Source organism: Mustela nivalis (genome assembly GCF_964662115.1).
Source record: "Mustela nivalis genome assembly, chromosome: 4".
NCBI lineage: Eukaryota > Metazoa > Chordata > Mammalia > Carnivora > Mustelidae > Mustela > Mustela nivalis.
Window position 1 is genome coordinate 140,588,750 of NC_139023.1, and position 20,476 is coordinate 140,609,225.

The 20,476-nt window shown below is 37.7% G+C and overlaps 2 protein-coding genes across 3 annotated transcripts in view; one reads left to right on the forward strand and one right to left on the reverse strand.

Annotated features, from left to right (window-relative positions):
• LRBA (LPS responsive beige-like anchor protein) overlaps positions 1-20,476 on the forward strand; it is a 730,800-nt gene that overhangs the window by 440,184 nt on the left and 270,140 nt on the right. For both annotated transcript variants that reach the window (XM_082728100.1, XM_082728101.1), the window contains exons 38-40: positions 631-755; positions 8,839-8,985; positions 11,504-11,640. In XM_082728100.1, the coding sequence (XP_082584226.1) occupies positions 631-755; positions 8,839-8,985; positions 11,504-11,640 (409 nt within the window). The remainder of the gene's footprint in view (positions 1-630; positions 756-8,838; positions 8,986-11,503; positions 11,641-20,476) is intronic.
• Positions 15,045-17,802, reverse strand: MAB21L2 (mab-21 like 2). Its single transcript, XM_082728137.1, has one exon. It carries the CDS (start codon positions 16,747-16,749, stop codon positions 15,670-15,672), a length of 1,080 nt encoding a protein of 359 aa, XP_082584263.1. The 5' UTR covers positions 16,750-17,802; the 3' UTR covers positions 15,045-15,669.

Below are 20,476 nucleotides of genomic sequence, written 5' to 3' on the forward strand. Positions count from 1 at the left end.
TGAATATTTTAAGAGATTATTTTAATTAAATTCCTGCACATCTAAACAGAGTAATATTTTATTATCACATACATAACCATGTAACTGAGATATTCATTAAAGTTAACACTTTCTGGACCAAGAATTCATGGTATGATTTACTGACCTTGTGCAAAAAGGCACAAATTAGGAAGAAAAATGAAGGGGGACAGACTTTGATTAATATAGGTAATGCTATACCATATTTATAATAGCCTTTTTCCCTATTCTGGTTTATAAATGCAGCCACAGAGAAAGGTGCCCTGCTGAGGCTGAAATGAGGCTGAAATCAGAGCACATGCCACTAGAGTGTGGGGAAACTGATCACACTGTCAGCAATTCATTTTAAAATGATGTATTTAGTGCTCATTTCACCTTCCAAGAAAAAGGAAAAGGAGTTCCTTAGACTGGAAGGTGATATTGTTATTTTCAAGGACATACCTAAGTTAAAGATTGCAGAAAAAGGGGAGTGTGAGGTGGAGGGAGAATTAGGAGGAAGGGGAAGGGAAAAAAAAAAAGCCAGAGCAAACAAGGAGAGCTTTATGCAGAAATTCAGTGCTACCACGCTGTTTGATAATTGCTAACATATGTGGCTTCTCTGTTTCATTGTAGTCGTCCTCGTGAGTTCTGGCGCCTTGACTACTGGGAAGATGACTTGCGGCGCCGGCGACGATTTGTGCGTAACCCTCTAGGATCGACACATCCTGAAGCGACACTAAAAACAGCCGTGGAACATGGTCAGTGTTTAAGTCACTCCTTGCCAATAGCAGCAGGTACAGTACTTGGTAATGAAGAGAATAACTTCATTATTACAAGGCACTGTAAAATGGTCCATGCCACATTTCATAGTTATTCACCCCAGAAAGAGAAGTTAATTTTTTTTATAGTTAGTGTAGGGTCCTATTAAATTATGGTGTCAAGTGTATTTGTTTATTACGTTACACATGCAAAACTTACTTAACATAGACCCTTTGTTTCAGAGTAGGGGGATAAAATATTTCTCTTTTTAAGTGACACATTCAGCTTTGAGTAAATTAATCCAGGATGCCTGCCTTAAATCCATGATATCAGAAAGACAGCATTTACAAACCAAATGGGTTTCTAGGTCCTTTTGTGTGTATATGGTTTTCCCTCAACTATGGTATTTTAGCATGAGATTATGAAGTGGGAGAGATGGTAATAAATGTCCAAGTGCCTAGATACTTTCTGAGCCTTGATTTGTAGATGGTTGTGATAGATGGCTCCTAGAAAAAGAGAATAGACATTATTTTCGTATGTTCCTTTTCTGCATCAACTTGTTATCAGAGCTTAACATTTTTCCCTTTTTTGATATAATGCGTATCACTATGATTCAGATTAGGCAGAAGCCTGATGAGCAAATTGGAGAAACCTGAAAAAGTCCTTTGGATTTAATAATACTCTCTTTGATCATAGGATTTCACTTAATATTTTATAACTTTTGAAAGCCAATTAAGATACATTGATTAAGGGGGGGAATTTCCTCTCAATATTAAATTAATTTTGATTTTATAAAATATAAATTGGTTATTTTTTAATAAGATAAATGGTTTTAATTCTCTTTTTTCAATGTATTGGTTTAACATGCAGTAATTTATGGTTAAGTGATATGGTTAAGTGACAGTAGTATACAAAATAAATATAAAATTACATTCAGTAAGGGTATTAAGGATTTTAAGGATATTAAGAATTTAGATTAAAAGTCTGTGATCTTAGGTTTGGCCTTAGTCAGGCAGCTTAACCTCTTGCACTCAGCCTTAAAGAGCCATTTCTGGAAGAAAATGTCCACAATATGTCATCAGATATAACACCAAATGTGACATCAGTCCTTTAAAATAAATGATCATACAGAGAATAGTCAATAACAAAGTGATCTAAAAGCAATGATAGTCTGAGGGCCCTACATCTTCAACTTCAGGAGGTAGGAAAGGAGAAATAAGATGTAGAATTAATTAGGCTACTTTCCCTTTTAGTGTTCATGTGCTTTTTATGTGTTGCCTTACATTTCAGAGTTATATTTATTTTCTTCTTTCCTTTTTGGGGGGGGGGGGTTAGGGCTGATAACTCACTCTTACACTAAAAAAAATCAGCTTAATTGTCAGCTTTATACTTTTCAAACAGACATTGGTATGTACACTTAAAATTTAATAAGTATCTTTCTGTCTTCCTAACTGTCAGTGAACATTGAGTTGTGAAGCCTGAAGTCTATCAGTGACAATAAATGTGTTTTCATGAAAATATTTTCTTTTATACTTGGAGAAGGGACTTGTTTTTAAAAATTATACATAGGCAATCTGTTAATCCTTAATTTTGAAAGAAATATCAGTAACTTGAACTTAAAATTTGTGGTATAGATTTAGTACAGAGCTTATTAAAAATCCATCTTTTTTAAAAATAGTACATGTAGCCATTGGGGGAATGGCAGAATTTTTTGTAATGAATAAATTTGGATTTTACTGTTATTGAACTTTACCTTTTAAAATAATATTATGTCAACTCTTTTAATGCTAAGAAGCTGGCTAAAAAATATTTATTAGCAAAGCTTACTGTTGTTTAAGACTTTTTAAAATCATGTATGGAAGCAGATTTCACTAAAATTACTCTAAATAGTAATTGAAAGGTTAATATAATATTCATTAAATTGAGAGAAGTAAATGAAGCATTATGTATTTCCATCTTATTTGACAATATTGTACATGAATCTTAAAATGGTTAATATTTGAAATACTCTGAAAGATTAAAAACAAAAATTTTAATCTGAAATGTGTTTTTAAAAAAAAATGTTTAGGAGATGCTTCAATGTCTGCCAGTTAAAGAGGCATGTCATATTTAATATAACTTCTTTTGATGAAATATACAAGTTTTTTGTCATAATTTTTACTTTTTATTTTAAATAATATTACTTTAAAAACTCAGCACATAGATTGTACACTGGTAGTGTTTCATGTCAGTCAGATTTATGCTAGTTCATTATATAAGCCAACAACTTAATATTTAGTGTCTTATTGACATATCTTACAGTTGACATTCAGTTTTAATTTTATGTTAATTATGAAATTCTTATTCTTTAGCCTTAATAACAATAAGGAAGCTAATGAAAATAAACATTAAAAATCAAGTTAGCGAAACAAAGTGGTTAATGTGATCAAGAAGCACTTGAAATTACAGAATTTAACATGGCTAAATACTGTGCTTCAGTGTCGAATTTGAATATTAAAAATAGATATTACTGAGGATAGTGTGTCAGTTTTAATCTGTTTTAGGAGTTCTCACTTTTATTTATAATTGATGTAACTAAGGAGGCACATTAATTTCATATAGAATCTTAAAACATCATGAACTATATTATTGTTATCAAAGGGAAACATCTAAATAGAAATGCTGTTGGAGATTAGTTATGTATTTTAGTAGTAAGAGCCATCTTTTTTATAGATTGATTTGATTTGAAGGAAAGCCTCTGGTGTAAAGGTGGCAGAGTAAATACCTGAAGAGTGATGTTCTCTGTTCGGGCGATCAATACTAGCCCCATGACTCTACTTCTGGCTACCTTCTAGTTAAAAACAAATTTTTTAATTCTGACAATTTAATTGCCCTTCCCAAGTTCACATTAACTTGCTTGGGGAAAAGGGCCTTAGGTAATTTTTCAAAGAGAGACCCTCCAAAGTGGTTATTTATAAAAGTCATTTTGTAATGGGAGATTTCTTTAACTTCGTAGAAACTGAGTCATATTTTTAAATTAAAATTAATACTTCCTCTTATTATCAAATATTCTTTATGGAAATTAGCAGCAGCAAGCAGAGGTGGGTATTTGATTCTTGAGGGCATTTTCTTGCATTTTATGGTTTAAATTTTATTAGAAATTAGTTGTAATGATTTGTAGCATTCTCCTGATGTACAGGGCCCAGTTTGTCAGTTATTTATTATCAGAGCATTTTAGATCTGGAAAGAACCAAAGGCTAAAGTCTATTCTAACTTTATTCTTTATAAATAAGGAAACTGAGGAAACAAAAGCCACATAATTCTTGGTACACACAGGACTAAAGCCCAGGTTAACTGACAACTAATCAGATTTTCTTATTGTAGTGCTATACTGTCTTCTAAAATTCATTGTTAAATATAATGGGAATTTTACATTTAAATTAAAGCCACATAAAAAATATTTTAAATGGTGGAAAGATTGGTTTAATTCAAATATTAAAACAGTTTAGTGGTAGAATCCTATTGAATTCAAGACATTTTCATTTTGTTAAGAATGTGCATGCTAATGGTAATATATGAGGAGAATTTAAGATAGTTTAAGAAGTCTCTTATAATTGTATGGAATGATACAAGTAACTCATCTGGTTTCCCTGAGATGACAGATCATATAAAGATCCTAAATCATGCCATTCTCTCATAACTTCAGTAATGCCAGATACTGTTGCTTCCTATTTAGGATCAACATATATTAGGTTCTGTAACTAAAACTCATTAGGAGGTGAACTTGGCTTGTTCTCTTAATGTCCTCATCATCTTTTGTAGTTTCACTAATACTTCTAGAGTAAATTGTCTTGACTTGGAACTGTTTGGAAATTGCATAAACTATAAAATTTGGGACAGTATTTGTATATAAGATATTCTTTAAGTGTCTTGTTCAGAATAAGCAGTTATGGTTATAGGTATTTCACATCACATTAAGTGGATACCCATATTCATTTTATTTACATTTGAGGTCATTTTGTTATTCCAGTAGTAATTTTTTAAGTGCTTAATTCTTAATGTATAAACTTGTTTTACTATAATATGGACTATTGTTGATTCCATTTCACTGGTATAGTGGACTTTTAAAAGGGAGTTTATGTGTCATAGGTAGAACCATTTCCTGTGTTCTTTTTGTGTTTTAATTTTAGTTAGCTTGTGTTGCATAGGTAAATCAGCTCGCTCTAAATCAACTAGCTCTAAAGAACTTGAACTTTACATCTTGAGGACCAGCTTTTCTCTGAGCCCTCTCATTGCTCTTAGCTTCAGTGAATCAAGTCGTGTTTCAAAGAAAGCTTTTTTTTTTCTTTTTAAGTAACTCACATTCTCACATTTTTTTTTTACAAACATAGTTTTTTTTTATAAAGATTTTATTTATTCATTTGACAGAGATTACAAGTAGGCAAAGAGGCAGGCGGAGAGAGAGAGAGAGAAAGAGAGAGAGGAAGAAGCAGGCTCCCTGCTGAGCAGAGAGCCTGATGCAGGGCTTGATCCCAGAACCTTGGGATCATGACCTGAGCTGAAGGCAGAGGCTTTAATCCACTGCGCCACCCAGGTGCCCCTCAACGAAAGCTTTTTTGACAGATTTCTCCAGTTTTATGTAACATTTGTAGTTTGGTTATCAAGTTAGGGTAAATATTAAACCAGAATAGAATGTAAGACCATATGAAGGCAATCTGTTAATAGTGTTATGAAAAATTTAAATAATTATCATGTTTGGTAATAATTTTATCAGCCAGCAAAGATCTGAATCAAGCTGTGAAATCGATTCAGAAGTGTTTTCTGACTTCATCCAGTTAAACTTTTATTCTAGTGTAGAATATACTCACAAAAAAATATCAAAACAGTTACTTGTTTTAGTGATTGATTGAGTAGAAGGCAAACAGAAGTTAAAAATATACTTTCCCCAGCACATATAAACATGATAATTATCTTTTATTTTATGCTTGGGATAGTTTTGTTCTAATTTTGAAACAAAAAAAGTTCTTTAGCAGAGAGCTATTAGACCACTGAGAATTGAACACCGGCGCATGTGGTGTGTGTTAGAGTACTGTTGGTAATTTTACTGCTGCTAACTTAAAATCCTCAAGGGGGAGTTAATTACAGGAAAACCATTCTAAATATCAGTAAGCTGCATATTTTCCATGACAAGAGGTTTTTCATTGAGGTTGAACTATTCCAGAATCTGAGCTTGTAAAAATAAGTAAATAAATAAATTAAAGTGGGTGTTTGTATGCATACAGTAGACTTACAGTACTTCAAAAAATTTTCATAAAATTTTATTTAATTCAAAAGTTAATTGTGTTTTAATATGTGTCGGCATGATGAGAATAAATTAAAAATTTTTAAAGTTCCTGTTGGATGGGATAACAAATTACACTTTGTGGACATTTAAAATGAATGAATTTATTTATTGAGCTATTTTAAACCACTGTATATTGCTACTTGGCTTTCTCATTTTTTTGCAAATGTTTGCAAATTAGAGGGTTTTTTTCTTTTTCTCTCTCCACCCCCTCACCCCCCCCCCCCCTATGTAAGCTTGGTGTAGTGTGCTTTAGGACATGTATGGTAATAATCAGAGATAGTAATGAGCAAGGTATTGAATTTGGTTGTTTCTGATGTTTGTCATATCGTATGCTCATCAAATTTATGTTTGGAAATGAATATTTCTGTATTCTTAACTTATAATTTTGACTTAACCTTTTTAAAATGTACTGTGAGAAACAAGAATTATTGAACTAATCCATAAATTATATATATGTATTGATATTTGTATAGTGATTAAGATACTGGTACCATAATGCTTGGATTTCAATCCTGACTCTACTTCTCGCTAGAGTCAGGGAGCTGTGTTGCCTTGGGCAAGATATGTAACCTCTCTGAGCCTGTTTACCTGACAGGGAGAAATTAGCAGAGGAGAACTAAGTAAGTGAAGTCTTTTGAACACTTCCCAGCACATGGTAAATGTTATTTAATATTAGCATTATTATTGTTTCTACTTTGAAGAGGGAAATGTACATCTAGAAAAAGAGAATGTGACATTGATTTTGTACTAAAATCTGATTGGCAATTGTTAATTTATTATGATTTGCTTTATAAGAAAGTATCGAAGGTGGTGGTTTCTCTTGTATTGCTCAGTGACCAATTTATTTTTAACACTGATAGTAAATTGGAAGAAGATCTTGTTTGGGCTCAGGCCAGTGTTTTATCATTTCAGAGTAACAAAATATAAATACTTGAAATATAGACAATGATATAACAACTTAATGTTATTTTCCTAAAAATTAGGGTTTTGGGGGTATATTTCTTTGTGGCTTAAAAAATAAAGGCATTTTAATTAGATACGTTAAATTTTTTCAAAGTATTTATTGAGACCTTCATATGGGTGCAGCATACTATGCTCGTTATTTGTGGGTATGAAGGAAAATAAAATTTGATTTACCCATAGAGGGTATTCCAAGCTAAATATAGAGAGCTTTATCCCATGACTTCCTTATTTACTATAAAGCCACTATTTGCTTTTAAAGTGGTGCCATTGGTATTTTACATAAATGATATTCTTTGTGAACTCACAGTAAATAAGATAAAAATAAACTTTTACCTTTATTATTATCCATAATCATACCTGTTAAAATCAAAGAAGCTTTGATTTTTGAAAACGTTTAGTAGCATACATGCAGTGTAACTATTTAGAAAAAATTATATAGATAAATATTAGTCCTGTTACTGCAAACATTATCCTTTCTGGCTTTGGGGCCCTAATGCCTAGGCAGAAACTGCAGTGGAGCAAAAAAGCCTCGCTAGCCATCTAATTTCCATATCAATAGCTCCTGCCTGGGTGGATCAGGTGCTGTGCCTCCTGGATTTCCCTAGCTGGAAGCCCCAGGAATGTCAGTAGTATAGCAAAGATTCTCAACTTTCCCTTACATGACAGTACGAATTTTTAAAAATCACAATCCAAAACTTAGTACCTGCTTTTATGTATTTCTGAAGGAGAAAGCTGCTCAAAGCAGTGGGAGTTACCCTGGGGAGGGATATGGGGTTTTGAAGTCAGAATTTTGAGTTTCAGTATTTTCTCCTTTCAGCTGCACCTCTGTTCCTCTTCCTGGTTCAGTTGTTGGCTGTAGCTGCTCCACGGAACTGCTTCATTCCCTAGATTTGGTGTACCCTTTTCTTCTTTCCTCTCCTTTCTGGCTATCTTGTCACAGTGGCTGGGTCTGGTGCTGCTGCTCTCCGCAGGCTGCTCCCGTTCTGGGCCTGTAAGACTCTTTGCCCAGATTCCTCTCCTTCTGGGCTTTCTGTTATGTTTAGCCCCCGGGGTGTCTTAGCCCTTTAGTTTAAACACATGGAGGAGGTAGTGTTTGAGCCTCCACTTAGTTTCCTTCGTGTTTTACTCCTGGATATTTATAAAAGGACTGAAGTGGGGGTCTGGGTGGGGTGAAATGTGGGCAAAGGCAATATGAAGGTAAGAGGGAAGACTGGAGTAAAGAAGAGGGTGCAGCTTCTGAGAGCTGCTGTAGCTTTTTTGATGTCAGCCTTGGCTTCAGGATTGCACTTACATCTTCATTGGCTGTGAATCTCTCTCAGTTCTGACCCTTCTTACCTCTGGATTCTCCTTCACAACCACTCCCTCACCATTACATAATGTTTTGGCAGTATAATAATTATTTGCAGAAATGATCAGCCCTTCTTATTTTTCATTATCAAGTAGGTATTGTTTCCAAAACTGGGTTCTGATTTTTTTCTGCTAATTTCCCCAAAATGTGCTGCCTTTGAACTCTCTCTTGCCCTAACTGTAAGTAAATAAATGGTTCGGTGAGCGGTGCAAGGGTCAGATTTAATGGGATTAGGGTGCTTGTTCAAGGTAACATTAGACTAGGCTTGGAGAATCACGTTTATCAGAAAGAACATGTGTACCATCCCAGTCACTTCCCCACCGTGGATGATTCTCTGTAAAAATGATTGACCATCTTTGGCCACCTATCCTTACCACACTTCCCTGCCCTTCTGCCAAAGTACTCTTCCCCAGAGCTGATGGACAGCTTTGTTTCCTTTTCATTTCAGCTGCAGATGAAGATATCCTTGCTAAAGGAAAACAGTCCATCAAGAGTCAGGCTTTAGGAAATCAGAACTCAGAAAACGAGATCCTCCTGGAAGGCGACGACGATACTCTGTCATCCGTGGATGAGAAAGATTTAGAGAATCTCACTGGTAAATTCAGTGGTTGTGCGGATATTTCGGCTAGCTCCGGGCCAATAAGCATCTAATTATTTACTTTTTCATCTGTGACCGCTAGGACTACCAAGTTTACACCCACAATTACTTTAAACAAAGATTGTTTTTGTTCTTCCAAACATTTTCTCCCTATTCTTCAACACAATTTCCCCTTTATTTTTCCATTCTTTTCAGTTTCTTTACCTTTCTCATCTTTTTCATTTATGAATAATTTTCACTGTAAAAGAAAAAAGTTTAAAAGCAGCAATAACAAAATTCCTTCACCCATGGGAGTTACTTAATGTCTATAAAATGAGAGCTATAAGTAAAATTTTGCCAATTGTTTTTTGTAAATAAAGCTTGGAGGCAGATGAGCTATTTGCTTTGATATACAGGTCTTAGTGAACATGCTGCATATATATTTAACTCTCTCAAAAAATCCATTCCAGGAATGCTATGGCTTTTCACAGGATCCACATATTTTACCTGGTGTAGGGATTTTGATTTGCACTCTGCAGATTTTCAGTTTTACTTCCCTTATGGGAAAAATTCTGTTGTTTAGCCTGAAATTTTAGTCATTCATTAAATGGCTTTCTTTTCTTTAATGCCTATGGCTCTCTCCCTCCAGGAGGAAAGTCAGACAGATTCTACAGTCTCCATAGGTGAAAATTATGCAGCCTTCTTTTTTGATAATTTTAATTTAAGAGAAAAGACATCAAGAATTTTTCATTTAGTGATATGTCTGCATTCTGTGCTACCATGCAGTAAATTATAATGAAAAGCAAAAATAGATGATGGTGTCTTCTCGGATGACCATAAACCTCTCTAGAAAGAAAAATAAAATTAACTGGAGCACACTGTTAAGGGATTTGGGCTGGGCATTGAGAGTAGGTGGACACTGGTATTCTCTATCCTTTTCCTTCACATCTATTTACCCATTTCCTCCTCCTTTATTTTGCATCTATTCTTTCTACTAGTAATACATTCATACAGTAATAGAGGTGAAAGGGGAGTTTAATTATATAATCTTGACAATGGCAATAGGATTAAGAAGTAATCCACACTAATAAAGTGGTGTGGGTTAGAAATGAAGTGGAAATTGTCAGGGGTCTTCTGTAGGACCTAGGCTGCCCTAGCTCCTGCAGCTGTCTGCTTACCCTGTAATTGAATGTCTGAGAGTGATTGAAAAAATGTTATTTCTTCTCAGGATTACATGCTAATGTACAGAGGGCAAAGGAGACAGCAAAAGAACACATAGCTGCTTATTTCATCCATTTATAGGGATGAGCTTTGGGAAATCATGGCTGTTCTGCAGCTATCTGCTGCCCATCTGCAAACACAATGTATTTGTACATTGGGAATAGAGGGCAAAACCTGCTCTGATCTCCGCAGAGCATCCCTTCTATTGTCCTACTGGCACACATTAAGATTGATGTGAGATTAAGGGCCAGCACCTTCTAACAATCGATGGAAATGTCGATTCATCTGAATTTTGAAACATTTATTCACCCATTGATTATCTGAATAGGTGTACCATGTTTATAGGCACTATATTAATTCAGAACTATAAGTGCCAATCTTCTGTTGTTGTTTTCTTCACCTACAGGATTTATACAATGAGGAGTTGATGGGATTTCAAATTCTTACTCTTTCACTCTCTAACTAAATATGTATATGTGTGTAATATAATTATTACTTTTTGTCCTTTATTTTAGGTTTAGCTCTAATATACTTTATGCTCTTCTATCTGTAGTGAATCTATTGTTTTCAGTAGCAGGCTGATTTGTCTCTTTGATAAGCCCTGTGGAGATTTGATTATTCCAATAAAAATTCATTCACTTGGAAACCCACCCTCCAGCTGTTTACTCCCAGAGTCCCTGAACTACACTAATATTAGATTTGGAAGCATTGAACAATATTTAGCAGTGGAAAGGCAGGCTTAGAAAAGAAGTATTTTTACCAATTTTTCATGGGGTAAAGTTGTTATGGAAGAGGTTTTGTGTCAACCTGGCACAAAATCTTTATCAGAGAATATGGTGTAACGTTTCTCACTTCACTAATAAGCTAGTGATCTTTGTCGTAATCAGACTTCAGCCAAACTAAGCTAACCTCTGGCCTTGGAAGCCCATTGAGCCTTCCTTGCTCCTGGTTGTTGTTCCATGTTGTTGCATAGCCTGAGGCTTGTTTTCTAAATGCAGTGTGGAAGGACTTATTTAGGCAGAGCCACCTTCTTACCAGGAAGTTAGACCAAAGCTTTGCAGACTCCCTGTGAAATAATTGCATCCTGGTTTGCTGTTATCATTAACCACCTACTATAAATTTCTTAGTATGAGAATCCCAGTAACTTTGCATTTTCAGAGGCAGCTTTGGGGTAGAAAGAATTTGTAAGTGTGGACAATTTGGCAGATATTTTGGTGCCAGAGGTGAGAATTTGAAAAGATAATTTCTGCTTGAATCTACTAGATTTTTTGAAAAATGTCATCCCATTGTGTGGCTTGTGTTTTGGTTTTGGCAGGTCCTGTTAGCCTGAGCACACCGGCTCAGCTTGTGGCCCCCTCTGTTGTAGTAAAGGGCACTCTTTCTGTCACCTCCTCCGAACTCTATTTTGAGGTGGATGAAGAGGACTCTCACTTCAAGAAAATCGACCCCAAGGTGAGAAGAGGAGGAGGAGTGGGTTTCACTTTAAAGCATTTTTTTCCTATGATGGGATGGTGGGCTGCTGTTGGGTAGGATTGGCATTTGTAAAATCGGACAGATTTAGTTTGAATTTCTTGCTGAACTGCTTCCGTCTGTATGCAAGACTACTATATTGTTTAGCTTATGATTCCCTTACCAGCAAGTTAGATTATTGAAGTTCATTTAGATTCAAAAACAATTTTCACTTAATTGCGTTTATCATTAGCTCATTCCGGGGTTTGGGGGGAACTACAGGGAGTATTGTCCATAAATATATTTTGCCACTAAGGTTCCAGGGTGAATTAAGCTACAAAATTCAGTGAGGCTGAGAGTGAAATTATTTTGTTTAGCCTTTATATTTTCTGGATATAATACCAATATATCACTCTCCTTGCTTTGTCCTCATGACTTACTACTCTGTTGTGCACGCAAGCATGTCTTATGTGTGTGAGATACCTCTGTTTCCCATTACCTACAGTCGATTTTACAAGGCACTGCATAATTTCCTATTCTTAAATGAAAATGTAATTTCCCCTTTAAAATGTATTTCTGATTACTTTTCAGACCTTGGCAACTTTATTTTACTAAGAAACATTTGTGGCATAGCCATAAAGCCAAAGCTGGGTTTATTTCATGAAAGTGAATGGTAGAATTTGTTCTGATAGGAAACAGTCTCTTTTAAAATGAGCAAAATAAGCAACCTGTAGAAGAGAAGTGGCTTAAAAAATGAAATTACTATTTCAGCTTGTGTGAACACACATATTTTGAGTTTATTGGTAGGAAGTTCTTTGGTAATGTAATCATGTGAATTATTAAATTTTAGTGATTTTGAAGTATTTCAAAGCAGTCATTGATGAAAATGGTGTAATTTTATTTAAAACTTTACAAACAAATCATCTCTTGTCTTACATGTGTTTCTAGCGTTTTGTTTTGGAATTGCTGCCTTTATTAAGATAAGATTTGGTAGACCGTATGAAAGGAAGGCTACGTTGGAAGTGATTGTTTTGAACTTGTTAATTCAGCCAATTCAATATAGAGAAAACTAATTGTGAAATTATATCAACTGGAAAAATTTCCTACTTTGTTGCATGGTTCTGCTATCTGAAATTGTATTTTAGTTTCTTTAGGAAATGAAGGTAACCAGAATTTCTTAAACTCTCTAATTTATGGTACTTTGTATGTTTGAGAGGTTGAAATTTAATTCAGAATGTTCTATTATACTTTTGGACATATGTGGCCTAGAATCTAAACTGTGATGTAATTTAAAGGTGTCTAACATGATTGTTCTCAAGATTAGGATCTCTGCCAATCTTTGCAGTAAGGCTCTTTAAAGTTATTTAGTCCTTTTGAGAGAACTTAAAACTTTTATTTCTCTCTGATTTTATTCTTTGCAATATCATTAAATTAATTTTTCCCCTATTGCTTGTGCAGTACAAAGCTTTTTTAGCTTAATTACAGCATTTGTCTTGTACCCCTGCATTCTGCCTAGTGTTATGGAAATCAAAGTTTTGCTAATTTATATTCTTAAAATTTTTCAATTATTGAAAGAAATTTTTATTTTGTGTAGATGTTGGTGCTTTTAGGTATTTTGTAAATGAGGATGATTGTGTTGTGGCAGTGTTTTTCTTTTTTTGTTGGTGATACCTGTGTTAAATAAGATAGGGGGAAAATTGCCGAATTTGGGGAATTTTTGTTCTTCTTGTCAGGACTTAAAAACTTCTTCCTGGGGTAGCTGGAGGGAGATAATGTCTCATGCTGTAAATACTTGTGTGCATAAGGAAAAAAAGGTCATTTTAAGATGTCATTTTTATCTTTTAAACTAAACATTGTACCCTTAAATGACTTCTTTGTAAATGTGAGCATCTACTACTTGCTTTGAAAATGTTCCTAAAAATCAGAACATTTTCCCTGGAGAATAGTTCATTTTATTATTTTAAAAAAAAAATCAGTATTTTTGTCTGAACCACTTAGTATTACAGTGAGTTTGTTTTACATCTATAGGAAGTGAGATCAGAAAAAGATACAGTATTGGTTGAAAGAGTAGAGATTATTTCAGAAATGATAAGATCAAAGTTTATATTTCTAAAACAAAATTATTTTTACTAGGAAATTTTTACCAGGGAATCTGAGAACTTAAGCCTCTTTTGTCAAGTGAACTCTAGGCATCAGAGCCCTGAGTACTTTCCTTGTTTTTATCCATCTTTACTGTCCTGCCATCATCCCTCCATATGCTCCCTCCCCCATGCAAACTTCTACCTTAGCTCTTTAAAATTCCTTTTTAGAACACTTTTGCCTCCATCTCTCCTTTATGGATTTTTCAATAAATTAAAAACTGGACTAATTCAAAGAATAAATTTTAAATGTTAAAGGGTAATATCTGACATATTTCTGTACCTGTGACCCATTATTAGCATATCTCATGGAGTATATTGAAGACAATATAAAGAAGACAATCCAAACCAGCTCCTTTAGGATGCTTTCGGTTTTACTCATTATTTTATTTTTAACTGTTATTTCCTTGTGTTAAAAAGAAACCTTTGTTAATTTAGATGAAGTGTTAAAACAAGTACATTGGATTATTACCTTAGAAAAGCAGAAGGAGTAATGTACTTTTTCTGTATGTAAATTATTGAAACAGTTATTTTTCTTTGGTCATAAAAATGGTATTAAACCTTTTTTGTTTCAATTGCCTGTAAGCACCTTCTGAATAATTCTGGGAATTTGGCAAATAGTGGTCTTAATTATGGCATTTATAACTAAACCTTAAAAAACTGAGGTAGTTTCTAAATCTGGATTGTTCATATGACCATTTGCTGGGGAAAAGGAATATTGTTGCAACCATTTTATTCTTTTTTGGTATGGTTGATTGAATTGTTAAGTTTTCATTACTTAAAGTTCCAAAAGGACAAATAATTGAAAGCAAAGTATTAACTGATCATGTTAACTATCAAGAAAAGATCCATGAATATTGCCTTTGTTTTTCAGACTCAGAGTTGATTTTTTAAAAGTATGATGTAAGAAAGCAAATTTCTTAATTTTTAATGTGAAATCAATTTTTTCTATTTTAAACATTAAGACCAAAATCTTTCCTTCCACACAAAAATCTACTTTTTTCAAGTGTGAACAAAGCTATTACTTTAAACCTCAAAATTTGCAGAACAAACATAGTTGGGTAAAATTAATATTTTCTCTTTTCCAAGGATTGGGAGTGGGGGGACTTGTATGGTTAAATCTACAAAAAGGGCTGTATTTGTAAATTTTGAAAATTAGAGTTCCAGTGAAAGCTTCTCTTACATTTAGTTCCTGAAGTTCACATCCTTACATTGTAAATTATCAATTATAATCTCACTTGCCTTCATTTAAGAATAGTCCACAGTCAATTACAATGTAAAGTAATATTTTTATTACTGTTTTCAACAAGACTGCTTAGGGTGAGGGTAGAGGTGCAAGAAAGGGAGGGGCACAATCTGACATTGGCACTGAGATACATTTAACATCACCAAAACTTTTTTTTAAAAGAGAAATTTTACATATAATTAAATACTTTTTCTCACTTGGTGACAACATTCAGGCAACCCAGAACAAAATGAAATGAGAGGAAGAGGAAGAGGGAAAGAAAGAAGATGAGCTGGGGGAGAAAGGAGAAAGGGAGAGAAGGAAAAGAGGAGAAACTACTATACATTGATTTGAAAATGTACCTTGGGTTTCATTTTGTGGTGGCAAAGCCCGATTGCTTCTTTTGTGTGACCTTTTAAATTCACATTGTTTGGAAGAAAAAACGATCACTTTTGTGCAAGAATGTGATTTTGTTTGTTTGGTTGGCTGGTTTGCTCTCTTTTTGTTTGCTTGTTAATTAACGAAGGTCTTGTGCCTGCTTCCTGTTTCTTTCAGGTGGCTTATGTAAAAGTTTGTGTCCGGAGTTTCTGCTGTTTGTAGCTGAGTTCTGTGTGTTGTGTGTAAGAGAGCATTCCCATTTGTGTCGCTTTTCAAGCAGTCCCCAGCACCCTATAGTTTGTCCAGGCTTTTGGGATTGGTGAGAATTTCCCTGGCCAACCTCCAGGTCTGCTTGGCAGCGCTCTCCAGGGCCGAATGGGGCTTGCCCTGAAAAAGGTCGAGGTTGGGCAGAAAGTAGTGAGGGCAGCGGCGGCACTGCAGGCAGGAGATGAGCTGCAGCAGGATGCCGTTGAGCCGATCGCCTAGGCACGCCTCGTCCCAGTCCGTTTCCCGCGGGTGTTTCTCGCACTCATACAGCAGCAGCGTCTTCATGTGGTAGTTATTGAGCGGCTGGCCTGGCAGCTCCAGGTGGCGGTCCCGCAGCGTCTTCAGAACCGAGAGACACTTGTTTCGGCAGCCGCCCATCAGCAGGCGATTCTCAGCCTCCCCGAACTGTAGCACCCAGGCATCGCTCTCCGCAGAGCTCTGCTTGCCTGTCAGTGAGTAGCACTCCTTCGACAGCAAGTTGAACCCTTCGGCCTTGACCTCCGCCACCCGATTGGGGCCGGGCCACGGGATATGGGGCATAGGCCACTGTGCCGCACTGCGAGGCCAGATACCGGTACACTTGAACGCAGGGGTGATTTGCACCACATAGCGCTCCCTGATGCGCAACTTGACCTCGCTGGTGTCTGCGATCATCTTGACCACATCCCGATAGCTGCACTTGTCCACCGCCTGAGCCACCAGGGTCTGGAAACGTGAGCGGATCTTGCGCGCTGAGAGGTAGCCGGACGCCGTGATGAACTCGACCCAGAGAGACATGCTCCGCTTGCGTCCATCACTCAGTTTGAGCACCGCACAGCCGGGCAGGGAGCCGTCGTCCACGAAGTTGAAGACGCCCATCTGGTTTAGGTAGAGCACCACCTCGAATTCTGTGGGCGAGATGACCTCCAGCCCCTCGTAGCGGGCATCGATCTCGCTCAGGGAGCTGATGAAGCGAGGCTCCTGTACCTCCACTTCCTTTAGCACGTCCGAGACCACCTTACAGACTTCTCGGATGGTCTTGGCGATGGCCGCCTTGCGCGCTTGGCAGCGCTCAGTGTAGTATTTATTGAGCTGGTAAACCAGCTTGGCCTGAGCGGCGATCATGTTGGGGCACAGGTCCGGGCTATACACCGGCGTCTCGCAATACGTTGAGGGATCCAAGGCTCACGCAGTGGTGGTGGCCCTGCGGCTGGCAAAAGAGGCGTCGCGCTCCCCCTCAGCCCCACTTTCGCTCTTAGTTTCCACCTGGACTGACCGGCTGACAAAACAGCCGGCTAGCTCGCTCTTTCCCCTCTTTAGGAACCTTTTTTCTTCTCCAGAAATAAGTAAAAAAGGTAATCTTTGACGAGGAAAAGTACCTGCTGGGACTTTTTTGCTTGATGTGTAAAATAAAGATGTGCTTGTAAGAGAGATGAAGAGGGGGTGGGGGAAGAGGGAGGTGAGAGAAAAATTCAGGTTACCAAGAGGTGAGGCTTGGATGCCTGCAGTTGAGATTGCCCAGAAATCTGGAAATAAGATCTTTTAAGTGCCAAAGTAAATTTAAAAATAAAAGCGAAACATTCAGTGTTTCATTCTTAAACTTGTCTCCCACGCTGATAGGACTTCTTCACTCAGCGTAGGTAAGTGCCTTTTTCCTCACCCTCCCCCAAATGGAAGGTGAAAGAAGTAATTAAGGTCCAGAGAGCAGTGAAGTGCAGCTCAGTCCGAGGCACACTTGGAGGTTTGCAGACGCCCCGCACTTTCAGCGTGATGGTCTGGTGTCTTCTCAGGGGGTCCTGTTGTAGCGGTTTTCCTCTTTCCTACTGGAGGCGTTGTTTGGACTGGGTTTGTTTGTTTGCAGTGGCTTCTTCTTGTCTTTCTCTAGGTGCAAACCGCTGAAAGTTGTTTGGTATTCATTTCTGCTTCGTAATTTATAATTTTGGCCCTCACAGAATCTATTTTAGTGTGACGAAGTCCTTGCTTGCGTTGCATCTGGGGTTTAGTTATAAGGATTCAGGGTTTTTTCTTCTCCTCCCCCTTTAGGTTGCTTGTGCAGATTCCACTTTCTGAGTCGTCTCTCCCTCCTCCCCTCCGACGTCCCTCTCCTTTTCCCTCTCCCTCCCTCTTTTTCTCTCTCCCTCCCCTTCCTTTCTCTCTCTCTCTCTCTCTCTCTTCTCTTTTCTCTCTTCTCTCTCTCTCTCCCTCTCCCTCTCCCTCTCTGCCTTGCTGTTTCCTGGAGTTATTTAGTTTATGAATGGTCCAGGGCCATCATGAGGGGGGTGGAGCTTCAGTTCCTACAATCGCTACCCGAGCTGTCAGTGCTTTAGCCAATCCGAGAGAGAAGACAGGCATGCTTGGCAGACAGTAGCCGCGACCGCTGCACTTGATAAAGAAAGGGGGTAAAGAGAGAAGTAAGAAAATAGGAGGAGATAGTAGAAGTCAAATGCTCACACACATTTTACAGCCCCCTTCTTCTTTATCCTCTCCTCTTATCTGTTGCAAGGAAGAAAAAGAATCTATATAGAAGGGACTTCCTGGAGATGGCTGGAATAACGCGAGAGAGTAGCAGTGGTTGAGAAAGGTTCACTTTTTTTTTCTTCCTACCAACATTGTGCAGAAGGTGCAAACTCTGACAAAATTACTTTTGCTTGAAAGCAAATAGAAGGAAGACGGGCAATCTTGGAAAGAACCTACATTTTTCTAGATTTTCTCCTCTGGCAAACTCTCCCTCCCTTCTCTTCCCCTTCTCCCCCATTGCTGCCAAGAACCAGAGCAATTGCTGTATGTGTGCACCAGTTGGGGTGTGTGTGTGGAATGGATATGGGGTGAAGGTTTATGACCATAAATCTCTTTTCAGTAATCTCCATATCCTGTTGAAAAATGGGGCAGGGTAAAAATAGTGCAGGCACCTTGTTTGATAATTACTTCTTAATTAAGATTCAGATTTTTTATGCTATTACTTTTGTTTAAAAGACTAGTTATCAGAGATAAAATATGTTTAAGCCTTGAGAAAGAGTGCAAATTTGTATGTGGTAGAATATTGTTGGATGTACTTTTAAATTAACTAAGCCACTAAAATGGTTTTAAATAATAAAAATGAAAAGAAATTGTAAAAGTGAACCTGAGTTAAAGTTTTCATAAAACGTTAGATATTATAAACCTAATTTTGAGTATACTCTGAGGCAGTACAGAGTTTCACTTGTAAAATGATTTTATTTTCATAATTGACTGTTGCTTTTAAAAGACTTCACTGCTGTAAAAATCTATAACTATCCTGTTATTGATTACACAGATGGCTTCACTCCTCCCTTGGCATTTCACTGAAACTCATGCATGTGCTTTTAGTATATGTATTATACTTTCAAGCTGTACCCCCTTGTAGCCTTTCCCTACTTTTGGATGAAAGAAACTGTAACAGTGTTTTTGATTTGCTTAGTATGGAGAGTTTATGTTTGAACCTCAGGTGTCTTGATGCTGAGTCTTTTTAAGACAAATCAAGTAGATGGAATTATTTTTGGTTAGATTTTCGATATTCTCTGATAATGACATAAGAAATAAAAATCTATGAAGCCATTTGGGCAAACACTTCCTTTTGCAAAACCGGTGTGCCTGCGGCTTTTGCAAAAGCTCTTGGGAGGTGCCCTTCTAAAAGCTGGACCAGGTAAATCAGAATTCAGTTGCATAAGGGAAGTTTATTTCTCTCCGTGTACTTGATGTCAGATACTTAGACTTCTTGGTTCTTTCTTAGGTCTCTGGAGCAGACCACTGGTGCCTTGCCCCCCCTCACTCTCTTTGCCACAGCCCCTTTCTAAAGAACTGGTTGGCTTTTTAAAAAATAAGTCGGATTTTGTGAAGAATACCTCTTTGGTAGCCAGGAGTGGGGAAGTACAGTCGGAAGTAAGCAAACACCATACTGGGGTGCAGAGCTTTAGTCAACTTCTCCCGCAGTGGAGGTGACTCGGGGCGACGTTTGGCTCCCGCCTTGCTGGGGGCGCAGCTTTCATCTCGGGAGTGCTTGGCGGCGGAAGGATAGAGTAGAGCCGTGGCTTCTTAGGCGTTCGCGCGAGTGCGAAGCCCAGACTCTGTAGGTACTCCGGCTAATGCTTTGGAGGTCCCACTGGCGTTCTGGGAAATATTACTGGGCAGGAGGGACACTTTGCTGCAGAGTTGTGCGGCCAGCCCTGAGAGGATCTACTGCAGCTTCTCCCGGGGGCAGTTCCTGGGCGGAGACTTGTGCTGGGGTCGGAGGGTGTGGAGCTTTCCCTTCCAGACCCTGGAGGTGGCCAGTTCTTACTCATTTCGGGTACCGGAGCAGGGAAGGCCTTGCGCTTGGACCGGCCTGGCCCGCAACGTTCCTGGGAGTGTTTGCAAAAAGACCCGGGGGTGACGGCAGTTGTCCATTTTCCTAGCTCCAGTGCGGCGTCGCCACCCCGCACCCCCGGGTCCCTGGGTAGGCGCCGGCCCAGGCCACGCGGATCTTTGCGCCACTACTCCCTGATACCCCACTCCTCTTTTTCCGGCTCTGTCGGGCTCGACCAAGTTTCGTGGCACCCTTGTCTCTGGGTTTCTCCACTTCTATATACAGAGGCTGAGGGATGATAAAACGTTACAAATGTTTTGATTTAAAAACAATTCATTACCAATTTACCCTGTCTAAGGTAGAAGCTGTAGTAAATAATAAATCAGTTAAACAAAGGCGACTTTAATTTATTGCCGTGGTACTAATTAGAAACATCATTCGAGCAATAAACTTAAACACTTCCAGCAAATAATGCCCGCTCTTGCTCGTTCCCTTCCTCCCCCCTCCCCCACCCCAACTCACTCTGGCTGCCTCTGCTCTAAGAGCTGCTTC

Coding starts and splice junctions, on each gene's coding strand:
- MAB21L2 (XM_082728137.1), bottom strand. CDS start 16,749: ATGATCGCCGCTCAGGCCAAGCTGGTTTACCAGCTCAATAAATACTAC.